Below are 14,234 nucleotides of genomic sequence, written 5' to 3'. Positions count from 1 at the left end.
AAAATCAAAAAAGAGCTTGTCTTCACGGGGGCAGCACAATATGCTGAGGATAGTCCCTGGCCGAAGTTGCGGTGAGCGAAAAATGTTGTTTACAGTTCTTAACAGTACCTTCACCAGAAGTCCTGTGTAATGCAGGACAAAGCTCGACTGTATTGTTTTCAGTTTTCCCAGTAGTTTGCTTCCTCTCTTTCATACAGAAACCACAGCTTAACTTGATAAAGTAATAATAAAATCTAGGTGGCCCAACAGAAACTCCTGCATCGGAAAGATATCATTATTCACAAAGAGGCCTGTCTCTTGTATTTCTGATTTTTCAGGCTATACAATAGTTTGAAGCACCGGGGAGAGATGATTGCGGGGCTGTGGGCTCTGGTTTTAATACAGACACGACACAATGGTCTCTGTCTTCCTTTACTGTGCTTTAGTACATTCTGGCACTGTCTCATCTTTTATTCTTCCCAAGCTGCTTTTTTTTTTTTAAAACACTCATTATATCACAAAAAGGAGCCTTGTCAAAGGGTCATCCGGATCTGATGCAATGCACAATAACAGAAAACATACCCCCATCATGAGCACCAACATATTGGCCAGACCAGTAGGGAGGGCTATATGACGATAGAAGAAGTTCAAAGTGATCCCCCCCCCCCCGCCATCTCATACGATACCACATCAGAGTGTGTACAGGGATGACCTCGCCTTATGCTGAACCCCACAGGTCGGCCATGAGAGGAGAGGTGCCTGTTTTAGAGCCTGATTCACTGTAGGACAAATGACAGGCATTGTTGAAGAAGGTAATTGGCTTGTCTCCATGTAAAGCGCCTGTACGTTATGATTGTTCACAGAGCCTCAGATCTGATCAGTGAGCAAAAACGATGCAGAGAACTTTCTCCTCTTTGACATGTTCCCCATCACAGTGATTGACAGTGAGAACACAAGAGTGATAATTTGACATGTTCCGTTAAGAAAGCTGTAATGACGGATCGGACTGGTATGGATTTAAAAAGATTTTATGACAGTAATGAAAAAAACTAAAAGGACTAGCTGTGGGAAACATGTTTTTTGTTTTCTTGCTGCGAGTTACAGTAGATGAAGGAATCGATCCCACTATCATATGAGAATGATATTGATCTTCTTCTCCAACGCTCTGCAAGAGAGTAAACAAATGTCTACGTATTCCTTCAAAATAATGAGATTTTCTGTCTCGTGAATAGCATTACAGTTTTAATAAGGTAACTTGTAAGTGTATTAAAATGCATTTTTAAAGCAATGCACCTAATTATGATCAAAGCATTTCCCTCTACCCTGTCTCTGAAATCCACAAACCCCCATTACTGAGAACTAAACTACATGACTTGAATGGTTTATATACTTTGTGAATTATTTAACAGGCCCCACTATGCACATATGATTCCTCAGCCATGGGGGCTGTGAGGACTCTGACACTATCCCACCGATGGGCCACCAGCGATGGAATTAAAAACCAAGCTACTGCAGGGATTGTTGGACAAGGTAAGCGGCCTGTCTGCCATTAAAGGCCCTATACATTATGTTGACTCAAAGAGCTCCAGATCTGACAGTCTCAGCTGAAAAAGTCAGGCAGGGAACCCTCTGTTCCTTGACATGTTAACCATAAAGATGATTGACAGTGGGAACATGTGAATGATAGTTTGACGCATAAAAGGAACATAGTGTAACGATAGATCGGGGTGAGGGAGGTTGGATGAAGGCGGATTTTGACATTATAAGATAAAAAAAAGGAAATTATTTACAACATCGTAAGATTTTCTTTCCATGATAGTAGCTCTCAAAAGGCACAATAGGCTGACATATGTTAATGTGAAAAAAAAACCTATATATGTATGCACATGGATATAGTTTTCTCAAAATGATTCCAAGGATATTTTTCAAACATACTCTCCCCTTGGAAGACCAGGACAGAGGAGAGGAAATGTAGGTTATAAATAGGAATCAAAAGAACCCCCCTCCGTTTATTAGTAAGGGATGCCAGAGACACCGACATCTTTGAAAGTGGGAGAGCTTTTGAGCATTTTACAAGACAGGTGAAAGAAACATGTGTGTTAAATCACTGTACCCGGCTCACTTGGGTCAGCTCTACCATAAAAGAAAAGAGATTACAAAGGAAACTAATGAAGACACTGATCAAAGTCTGTAATGGTAATATGTAGCAGGTGTGTCAGACCCCTGCAATCCGCCCTTGCGCCGCCCTCCCACCACTGCGGCTGCTTCATCCGTGAAACCCTCTCATGTATTTCACATGTGCTTTGATAGGGAACAATGGACAGAACACATTTCAGCACTATTCAAAACATGTTATGAGCAATGTGGATGAACTCTTTGGAGGGTACCTCGACTGTGGGTGATGCATAAAGGCAGCCACATGGACGCCGTGCGTTTACGGTGCACTTTCATGATGGGTAGGGAGGTGAAAAGGGCTGACGCGGCTGAAGCCCACACCGGCGGAGGAGCACCTGGATTTGAGATGCATGCAAGAGTTGAAAGACGGCTGGCGGGACTTGAGCTGGAATACGTTCAAAGCATGATTGCTATTTTTACACAGATGAAAGTGGCACTGCTTTTGATTAGAAAAAGGGGGAAACATATGGAATATCCATGTTGAAGACCAAGATATTTTGAAGAAAATATTTGACTTTTTTTAAAAAAAAAAAACACATACCTTTAAAATGTAAAACATCAAATTATCATAAAATATAATATAGCATAATATTATTATACTATGTAATATGGACTGCAGTACCACCACCACAGCTACTACTAGGCTACTACTACCACTACTACAACTACTCCTACTGCTACTACTACTACTACTACTAATAATAATAATATTAATATTAGAGGTTATAGTGTGTGGTAGTGGTGACTTTTACTTTTACACTTGTGTTCTATATCTTCTTTTTGATGTCACAGCCATTTTAAGAGCTGTTGAACTTAAATCACTGATTTAAAACTATCTTGACCGGCGTATTCGCACTTCGTAGATCTGAACCTGCACTGCACCTGCGCAGTGCAATATCTAGAGCGTGCTGAAGCTGCTTCCGTCGCGAGCACACGTTCTCATTGGGATTTGTAGTTCTCTTCACTACGTTTATACCGTTACCCTCATGAGTCTCTCCACTAAAAACATTGTACACTTAAAATATTGACACAGGGTCTCCGACAGAATTAACACGAAAAGCTACACTTGCACGTGCCCTTTCTAACATGATAATACATTAATACGCCGTCTATACGCGTACTACAACAACCAGCGTCTCCTCTAGTGAAAGCGAGGCAGTGTAAACACAAGTCCAGGAACATGAAAAGATCGGGTGACAGTGAGGGGGAGAAGAGAAGAAAGGTATTGATAGCGTTTTTCTCCGTAAGGTCTGGCATATTTCTAAGCCCTGTCGCTCGTTGAATATCTAATGCTCCTTATGTGACGCTGCTGGCTGCATTTCGGAGGCTAGAAAGCCGTGAATGTCAGCGCATACCTCACCTTGCCTTGTTTCCTTTATTGTGTTTTCCATTTTTCCCCCCCAGTCTTCCACAATGAAGAATTACAGTTGCATTAAAACGGTGCTCTGTCACGTAAACGCACTGCCGAGGAGAAGCTGTTGCTTGCAGAATAACGTCTTTGCAACATCCCATATGTACTGGAAACACGATATGAGCGACAGTCTGTAGGATATCGGTGAGAAAACAGTGAAAGTCAGAACTGTTGCATCGCTTATAATTATTAGCATTTAATAAAAAGCAAGACAAACAAAAGGCAACGTCACAGCTTATTTCGGGATGCTTTTCTGCTGTGGAGAATGAACAGTGAATGAGTTGTGTAGTAGTGGCAGTGCAGCAGCCTGGTGCAACAGTGAAAACAAATGGTAAAGTTAGTGGGCAGCACATTTGGCAAGGTGCCAGGCCAGCAGTGCACAGCTGCTTCAGGCTTTGCTATAGATACAGAGGATAAAAGCTGGTAATCTGATGTACAGTAGAAATGAGAAATTATAGGCTAATGTAGTGATTACTGTTCTTACCCTCTGTAAGTATGTCAGCTGTATGATCTGCTAATGTATTAAAGTGAGGTGTGTGCAGGATTATTTGCACAATAAACAGAGGTGGGTGTGTCTGTAATCTGTGATGCCCAACTGTTGTTTCGTGTGTTTCGTGCTGACCTGGGCTTAATCAGGCTTTCACATGCTGTATAACCGTAACTTTGCGGTTTGTTGAGATACTAAAGGAGAGGAAGGAAAAGGCTCTGCTGTGCCCAAGGCACCTGGGATGTGTTTTTGCGCCCATAGTCATAGTGTCTGCCTGTCTGTCTGTCTGTCTGCCTCTCTTTCTGTTCCTCCTCTTATCTCCTGACTTGGACGCCGTCTGCTGTGGCACATATGTTTGGATCATGTTAGACAGCAGTGAAACTATGTAAGACGTGGTTCCTCCTGTTTATGAAAGCAGCCATGGCGGCCAGATGAGCGGCTCAGAGAGAGAACTCATTCCAGCTGGCCCTCAGGCAGTCAGGCAGCACTGCACAGACCTAATGGCTTAGCTTCCTTTCTCTTTAGATAAATAAAAGGATGAGCAAGAGGAATTGTAATTGTAAAACGGCTATGTGACTGTAGAGCAGCCAAGGAAGGAGCTGCATGCATTTTGGCTACTTTTTGAAAATATTTTCAGTGGTTGTATAATGATACAGATATTATTATAGCGAATAACTTGGATACGGTGGTTGTCTTATCCTGTAAGTGAGTGTGTCTGCAGTGCTGCACAAAGTGAGAGATGCACTATGATGGGTCCACTGTCATTCTGAGTTAGGGAATGCAAGCACCGACAGATTAGTGCCAAATGAACACACAATCTCCCTAGAAAATCTCACTGCTGCATGTCACTATAGCATACTGACAGGTGGGATGCCATTGTCTATATATATATTCTTTAAATTACACAGAGTAGGACGTTGGCCTAACTGCCCAGGGAAATCTAAACACACCCCATCCACATTAACTGACACTTTTTTTTAAAAAAAATTTAGACTAGTGGATGGATCCATCAGACATTGTTTGACACACTAACAGTTTTCTTTGTTGTTTCAACCTGACAAATCGCAGACTATTTGTAAGTTTGTGCACTACCATAAGTTCTCAAATAGCTACATTCTCATGGATTTCCTTCCCAGCATTTAACTCACCTTGTAGCCGAATGAATTGAAAACATTTAGTTTTGTTTTACCAGTATTGTCATCACAGGATGAATTTCCACGCATGCCTTGGCAAGTGTGAAAACGGCACTGACCCTTTCCCTTAACCCGATGTTCTAATGCTTTCTTTGATGCAAGCTCGCCATTTGGACAGTGATGACAAGTATAAAGTGCTGTGTCGAAACAGGAAGTGTGTGTGTGAGCGGCAGGCTAAGTAATGATCACACAGGGTCACCAGATGTTGTGAGGTCTTGGGCTCAGCCCAGCCCATTGCTTAGATCAGCCTCATTGGTTTGCTCTGGTTGTGGCACCTAGTGCAAGCTGTTTAGGGTATTTAATTTCTGAACACTCATTAAAATGGTTTGTGTTTCCCTTGGCAATTCTGTTAAATTAACAACTACCGAGGTAAAAGCTGATTATGTGGCCACACATCCAGACATGGTTAATCAATTCTCCCACACAAAATGTTAGCCCGTGAATTAGTGTAAAGGAAACGATTTATGGCGACTAATGCCGACGTCCTGTCATGTCAGGCCTGGTGTTTTAGCAAGAGGGGGGTGTCAGATTCAGCACATTCAGCAGCTTTGCGCTCTGCCGGCCATCTTTTTCTCCCTTTTAACCCAAGCTACATGCTGCTTGCTCTATTAATGAGCCAATAATGGAGAAATAGTGTTGGGTGCTGACATAAAACATGGGTATGGATACCTAAGGCAGGGTAGCACATAAGCTCCAACAGAGCTAGATTTACACCTGGCTCCGTGTAGAATGGTAGAAAGGGGAACACTCTGCATGGGGGCTCTCACAGCTTCATCAGACCCCCGCCGGTCGAGCTGTGGAAAAGCCAGAGCTCAGAAAAATACGGCTGTGGCAGATAATGATACCATTACACTAATGGAGCTGGCAAATGAAGGAGAACCCAGATGCCCTGCTTTATTACCGGAGGGGGTCATTTCCTCGCTGCATTCCTAATGGCCTGAGCACACAGTATTGATCAGGCTATCATGCTACTAATCCTCTACAGAATTACTTATCGCTGGCTAGGTGTCGATCCACCGCATGCCCTGCTCTGGCCTTGCCGCTGGGCGGCCGCTGTGTGTCCAGCAGGGACCCCGGGCAGTTTATCCAGTCATGATTTAGGGCCAAGCAGGGATGGCGTCTGGGAGGTCTTCAGCAGTGGACTGGCCAGTTCAATGTGTAACAAAGGGAGGCAAATGAACCTTATAGCTTTCATTTAATTAAGGAGCAGGCAACGATGTGGTTCCTCCCTCTTTATGGCCCCATTGGCCGCCGTGGAGCAGGGGAAGCTGTGAGGTTGGGTGTTGTTCTCAGTAAAAGTGTTGTGCTGTAAATAAGAACAGGCAGCTCATGTGCCATCAGCAGCCACAGCAGGATGCAAGATTTTCACAAGGCCCTTGGCCTGAGTTGATTACCTAATGCTCAACACATTTAACTCTACTTCGTTCTTGCTTCATGTGGCTGAAAATTAGAGACTTCCACATGCAAATTTGTTTCTTTAGGCCTAACTATAATGGACCGCTCAGTTCCAGTTCTGATTACTACAATTAGAAAGTGACTTTATGTGACAACTGGAGAAAAGACTTTCTAAATTATTCAGGGTATGCATTACTTGAACATGACCGAGAACGGTGTAGCCTGGGCCCATCATCATTACAAATGAATAGGAGGGTCAGGTAGCACAGAGCACTTTGCCCAGGGCTTGTGACCTGTCATATCCTTGGCCCCTTTACTGGGCCCCTGTGTGCATTAGCATCCTCAGGCCACTGGAAGTGTGGCATTGTAGCATCAGCAGACCCCTCTTGTCACCTCTGGCCTTAGCTAATCAAAGAGTTTACCTTAAGGGGGGCATTTAGCCCTGTTCGTTAGGGCCACTGCAGTAGCCATAAGAAGTATTTATATATTTCCATCTGGAACAACCTGTCGTGGCTAGGGAAACTAGCTATTGATCCAGATATTTAGTCATTTCTTTCTGTGTGCGCCATCAATATTGTGCAAACATCCGTCCACGCGAGGGTTGACCTCAGCCCCGGCCTCTATTTTTTGCTCCCATTGGAGTTCAATGATATACTATTCTGAAAAGTAAAATCAATGAATGAATATGAAGTGTTGGTGTGTAATATAGCGCAAGCCCAAGGCCCCAGGTCCTTCATTGATCTTCTGTGTGAGCGTTGGAGGGGGCTGATTAGTCTGCTGCTGAGCCTTTCCTCTACATGTCTTTACCTTGTCTTGCCTATTTGATCTTTGGCTCATATATTTGGACTGAGCTGTTTACAGTTCAACTTGGTCAGTCAAGCTTCTCTTTAAAGTAATTCAGCTAACATACTTAACTGTAATGCATTAGTTCCCCTGCCAAGCTTGGTACAAGAATGTCATAACTTGTATTGGAGTGAAACGAATGAGATAGGACATGCAGTGTGTTTGGATATTTACACTATTGCTTTATTTTGTTTTATTGTTTTTTGTTCATTAAATTTAGCCTATAGATTCTCTACTTTGACCTTAACTAACAAAATGTTGGAGCACTGTAGTTAGAGATGAAACGCTTAACAATTTTACGATAAACCATGGTAAAATCCCTGACGGTTGGTATTACTCTTTTAAATTTTAATTACTGCACTTTAAAAAACTCCCAGATGCAGGTGCAAAGGTGCAGCATGCAGTGTGGGTTTGTTTTGCTATTGCCGTGGGCGTGCAGCAGGCGAACCCAGTGACGCTACTGATTCCTTGTCCTCATTAACAGTGACACAGACACTTGAGCAACCATTTCAAAGACAGGCTATCTTTGATACACATTTGATATAGCGTTCATATGTTTACATAAGGTATTGGCTATGTTATATCAATGTTTATGCAAATAAATTTTATTTGTAGTTTTCAGTATAAACCTTGGTGAAATGATGTGAGTGTGTATCAGTACTTTTTGGACATTTCGGCACATTTAAATAATACCATGATAATATTGATAGCTGTGATAATATTAACTGTAAGTGTGATATTAAGTCTTGATACCATTTCATCTCTAGCTGCAGTAAGCGTTTTGGTGGGCAAGTCTTAATGCCCTACAACTGGTGACACAAGCAAGCTGTTTCCTTGAGACAAAATGATGCCAAGTTAGTCTTTATTACCCATGAAATGGTTCTTTGTTGATGACAGAGAACCATGTCATGGTGTATGTGGTTATTAGCCATATAGGTGTTGGGTTAGCTTCTCATGATCAATATGAGAAACCCTGCATGTTGTGACCTCACTTCCTAGCACCTTCTTTTATAATGGTCTGTGTTGAATGCATGACATTTTAAAGGTGCACGATGTCTACATTTGGTTTGCATCTGGAAGGATATCAACTTTTACGGCCCCGCCTGCATTGTCTCAGGGTACATGGTTAAGATGGCCTGTCACGGACTTCCATATGTGCTTGAGAGGACCTGTGATCTTACTGAACATTTAAATGGAAAAACAGAGATAGCCTCATTCTAGGCATAAGGTTTGGTGTGATTTCGGGGATCAAACGCCAAAGTGAGTCACGCTGCAATTGCAAGGGACATTTGCAGCAACGGCTTCAGTCTCCTCAGCTCTGACTGGTTGGCATGAACCAAGGTGCAAAATTTAAAAAGAGTTCTACCAAAAGCAAAATAGAACTTATCTCCACAGATATGAGCAGCAATAATCATGTTGTGCATTCATGCAAACCAGCTTAGTTTGATTTCCTATAGCAGCCTTCATTCCTTCCCAATTTAAGAAATGATATTTAAGCTTGATTGCTTAAAACCATTATGGTATATTGTGCTAGTGACACACCACTATAGGTACCAATACTTGGGTATATTGCTATGTTTACCATTTACTCCCTGGAAACAGTCACTAGGATTGTCCAAACAGCCCTTGACAGCTTACGTGTTTGACAGCCCCTACCGAGCACCTCCTATTAGTGTTGAGACATTAGCCACAGATGTCAGCGTGGTCGCAAACAAGGAACGTGATGTGGATCATGCAAACTGGCCGACCAGATCAGCCGTCAGATTCAATGAGATTACATCGAATGTGACCTGCCCAAGTAGGGTTCATCTGTCATGCATGTGTCCCGTCACAAGACAGACATAGAATAATCAGCTCAATCAATAGATGGCGGTGGTTCATTGGACTGGTGCTGAATAAACATGGGAATGACCCTCTCAACTCATACACAGAGGCCAGAGTCTCCAGGGGGTTCATTAGCCACTCGAGGCTATGATCCGGGTGAGTCCTTATTTTCCATTTCTGTTTGTTTGGCATTCTGGTGGCGTGTGTGTGAATGTACACTATGTGTGGGGTTTTGTGTAGGTTGACGGATTTAAGTGTGAGGTATTGGTGTCTTTGAATGCTGTGGTTCTCTATACTTGTGTGTGTGTGTGTGTGTTAAGGCTGCTGTTTGTGTGAATGCTAACAGAACATATGGGATAAAAAACTTCAATAAACTTGTTTAGCACCATGGATATTGGAAAGATTAACAATTACAGAGGCAATATTGCATCACACCTATTCAGTTTCAGCCTTCAAAGCAAAAATGTCAGTAACAGTCAGTGCAACCCAGAATGCATCCTAGCTGCCCTGGTTGTTGCTAATTTTAGCTAACTCTAATAAAATGATTTCACTATGCAAAACCACCTGCATCAGACAGAACAGTCTCTGTGCTGTTTATTTGTGAATTTATTTTCCTTTGTAATGACTCACCTTTCCAATAAAGTAGAAGTGCCTACTGCTACGGTGTTGCCCAACATCTGGTTTCAATGGAAAGTCCAAAACCCTTCATTCACAAAAGCTGCAGGAGACCAAGTTCACAGGGCGCTGTAAATACTAACTGTTAATTTGTACATCATAAGTTCTTTTCCATAAACATGAGCAATGAAAGTGTGTTAAAATACCTGGCGTTTAGCTTAGTGCTTTGTAGAGGCTGAGCATACAGAGTGCCTCCTTTTAGCCAGTGCCAGGTTTTAGCATTGCAATTAGCTTAGCCAGCTGGAGGTATACTTGGCTTCCCCTGCTTACCAAAAATAACACAGGTAGTTTCTACTTGTAAAAACTAACAAAATGTGATTTTGTAATACAGCACAGTTTTACTTAATAGGAAAGTTTTGATAAAAATGGTGTCAGCTAGGGATTCAATTTTGTATGTTGTTCAACTAGCAAAGAAGTTACCATTGCCATGGTTGCAATTGCAAAAAAGCATAACAAAGGCAGTTTCCCATTTTTTAAATTCATACATCATTCTTATGATCTACGGCAGTCCAAAAGTATTAGTTAAAATTAACAACTCTCCCTCTTGGGGAGAGGGATTAAGTGGCATCTAGCAGTGAGGTTTGCAGATTGCAACTAGACTCACAAGTCAGTCTTTAGACGCTTTGCTTAACTAAAGAGTGATGACTTTCTCCCTGATTTTGTGTTTAGATGGGCGGATACAATTTCAGAGTTTAAAAAAACTCCCTACGTTGCAGAACCAATAGTAAATCTGCAGGGCGGTCCTTCGGTGGCTTGCTGAACTCTTGTGCTTGTGAACATAGTCCCACTAGAAACACGTGCAGCGGTACAAAATGGCTCAGCCACGCTCGCAGAAAATGCCGTCAAAGTTAGTGGATGTTTGTCGCGTTTGCGGCGACACATTCTCACTAACTAAAAGAAACAAACATAATCTTTTACAAGGCCATGACTCATCCGTCCGGCCGGACTATAACGTTAGAGGGAATTGCCTTGTTGTTTACAAATACTTACCGGTAGAAAACCAGCAGAGCTTTTAGCTATATATATATATAGCCTATATATCACATTTTCACATCACTGTATCACCGTTTAGACTAATCCGATGTTTGTAAAGTCTATAAACACAATGATTGAACAAACATTACTATTTCTGTGTGCACGTTTAGCTGGGCTAACCGTTAGCTGTTAGCCGTTAGCGGTGTCTGTAATAGGTAATAACTCATTAAACTGTCCGTATAAAAAATATCTTTTCCAGCGGATATCTTAGTTACAACATGATTGAGCTAGCAAAGCAGTTTTGTGTTGCTATGTGTGGTATTTATTCAGTTTTGGGAAATCACAATGTCTAGAAAGCATCAGTGGCTGCAGCTGACAGGGACAGCTAACGCTAGCAGCAAAGCTAACAACAGGACATCATCTGTTAAAAGCCTCCCGTTGTCGGATACGACATGAAACTACTCCAGTTAGCTCAATCATGTTGTAACTAAGACATCCACTGGAAAAAATATTTTCTTTACGGATGAGCACACGTTTGATTAAACAGAGTTAAATCTCTCAGCATCCATTTTCAAGCTCTCTGTGTGTTTGTTTCCTTGCGGACGAGAAAAGGGGGAGCGCACATTTCCGAGAAGGCGTGTCCTTTTCAAAAATGCAGGAGGCGTTGCTTTGTTGCCGGCCGTTTTCGCCGGTGTGTTAAACACACTTTAGAAAGGAGTGTCCCCAGACTATCAGAAGGCGGAGATCTCTGATTGTCTGGTGCCGAGACTAGATTGCAACTAGCTGAAAGTTCTCCTGGTTAGAATTCCTTCAGTATTCATTGTTTAGGTGGTTTTACCAGGAGCCGAATTATCCTTAGAGGTGTCATCCTCTCCATAACAAATGGACAAGTGATTTAAACCAGTGAAAACACTGAGTAAAGCAGTTTAATGTTTCAAATTTGTGTTTCTCCGATGCTGTTTGGCATGCCAGGAACAGACTGCTAGCTTAGCACCTGCTACTGTGTCATCCAGCCAGTTTTCATTCGCATCTCGTCAAATACTGCTGCTTGATCAGTGACTTTGGTGTGAGATACAGCGCAAAGGCACCTTTTGCAGCAGTATGATACACCACCAGGCACCATCATCTTGTAACGCTGCCGAGTGGCATCAGCTTATAACGCTGTCAGTAATTATGTTATATAAAGAGCTGGAAAGTCACTATAGGACTGGTGGGAGGGGAGGTGGATGGGTCTAACATACCCTGGACATTCACCTGAGTCTGCTGTTCACGTCTGGTGTGAGTTGTAAGGTCCAGACACACCAGATTGACATCCAAGAACCAGCAGCGAAGAAGGTGACTTTTGCATCACCTCATGTCAGCCAAAAGGTTGCACATGAACACACCGCAAAAACTACAAACAATGGCCAACCAGCAAGTACTCTCCATATCAGCAGGCAGCTGTAGTCTGTAACCATCATTCTAAAAGGGAAACCAGAAGGCTGTCATGATGCTAATCCGCCAGTTAGCAAATTAACAAAATCTAGTGTTGAGGGAACAAATCACATTTACTGTGCACTAGTGAACAATAACACAAATTATCATAAAATGTTTCTGCTAATGACCTCAGAGGCCAAAAAAACGTGCCTTATATAATCATCCATTACCTTATATAACAAGTTTGTTTTGATCTGATTCCCTTTTGACTTTAGCCGTTTGTTTACTTGCCTCACTTCTGTTTCTCTTCCGGTGCACTGAGCTGAACTGCTAATCAGAGTGATTTCATTCACAAATGGGCTCCACTGTCTCTGACACCCATTTGACATGCTGAATTGGCTGAAAAAATCTGACAAGGGCAGTTGAGGGCCACTAGGACGACAGATGCTCACCGGTGGCCCAACATTGACTGACAGCCGACCATCAGCTTGGTGTGTCAGGGCCTTTAACTCAAACTATGTTGTTTTTTTCTAAACCAAACCACATGCTTTGTTGCACAAGGAAATACATGGAAAGTTAAGTTTTTTGTCTACATTGTAAGTGTATTTTGAGAAAGATTGTGCATCTAACAAGCAGAAACTGTACATTTCCTGAGAAAATGGAAGTTTATTTTGAAAAGACACAATGTAACAACCATGAATTGATGCACCGCCCTGGAACATCAACAAAAGACACAGGAGGTTACCTAGGGCGTCATATTTAGATACAAAAGTCCACTGACAAAGCGGTGATATTTGAAGTTCATGAGGTTTTTACTGGGAGCCAAATAATTCACAGAGGTCTCTTCCTCTCCAAAACACAAAAACATGAATGGCCCTATCTAGAGCCAGTCTTTGGTTTGTCCGTTCTGGGCTACTGTAGAAAAAATGGTGGCGCAACATGCCAATCTCCATAGAAAGATAGATTTAAATGGCTCATTCTAAGGTAAAGAAAACACAACAACCTTTTTTCATGCACTTACTTACACATACTTATTATAAAATAGATTTTATTTCTGTCGATACATGCCCCCTTGTCCTACACACGGGACCTTTAATACTTGATGACATCACAAATTTGAGACTTAGTTCTGTGGTTTCTGGCTTTAAAGGAGAGTAGCTCATCTTCACAAATAGTAATCAAACTTTCCTAGGCCATGGAAATCACATATTGAAATTCTTCATTTAAATGATGATTCAGTTGAAATAACATTGGCCATTAATCTAATTACTGTGTAACACTGCCTGTCTAATTGAAGACAATACTGAAAGCATTTTGAAAAGGTATCTTTAGTCCCTGTCCCATCAGGTGTTTTGGATAGCTGTCTCCACCTGAGGACTTTAATAACCACACTAACTTTCAGTCTGCAGTAGGTGTCCTGGTTATCCAGGATTTGCTTTCATGGAGCTTTTTTGTATTGCCCGTTCCAGCATTTACTCTGCATCAAGTCTTTGAGAAGTGTCTCCTCACTTCAGGTAGTCTGTTCATGTCTCAGTGATTTTTCCTCTGAGCCCCTGTGTGTTTTTTCTTCATCAGCCTAACTTTTCCTTGCATATGCGAAGGAGCCAACGACAGCTTGACTGGCATGCTGTCAGACAGGCGATGCCTTTCCAACGGTGGAGCATCAGCCCTTTTCTGTGAGCTTGTGTGAGTGTGTGTGTGCGGATCTATGTGTGCGTGTAGAAAAGTGGGGGTATTGTCAGGACGTGACCGGCACACTTTGCATGTTCTTCTCGAGACAGGTGCTCCTGGGCGAGCACTGGTGCATGACAGTTGCCTTTCATCGCTGTCTTCTCTACACTTAACCCCTGACCAGCCCTCC

The 14,234-nt window shown here is 42.3% G+C and overlaps 1 protein-coding gene across 1 annotated transcript in view; it reads left to right on the top strand.

Annotated features, from left to right (window-relative positions):
• The first annotated feature begins 3,312 nt into the window (after positions 1–3,312).
• fto (FTO alpha-ketoglutarate dependent dioxygenase) overlaps positions 3,313–14,234 on the top strand; it is an 84,638-nt gene continuing 73,716 nt past the window's right edge. The window contains exon 1 of the mRNA XM_050044266.1: positions 3,313–3,376. Within this exon, the coding sequence (XP_049900223.1) occupies positions 3,335–3,376 (42 nt within the window). The 5' untranslated portion in view covers positions 3,313–3,334. The remainder of the gene's footprint in view (positions 3,377–14,234) is intronic.

This window comes from Epinephelus moara, chromosome 1 (genome assembly GCF_006386435.1).
Source record: "Epinephelus moara isolate mb chromosome 1, YSFRI_EMoa_1.0, whole genome shotgun sequence".
Lineage (NCBI taxonomy): Eukaryota > Metazoa > Chordata > Actinopteri > Perciformes > Serranidae > Epinephelus > Epinephelus moara.
Note: the sequence above shows the minus strand (reverse complement) of the source record. Positions and strands in the feature narration are given on the sequence as shown.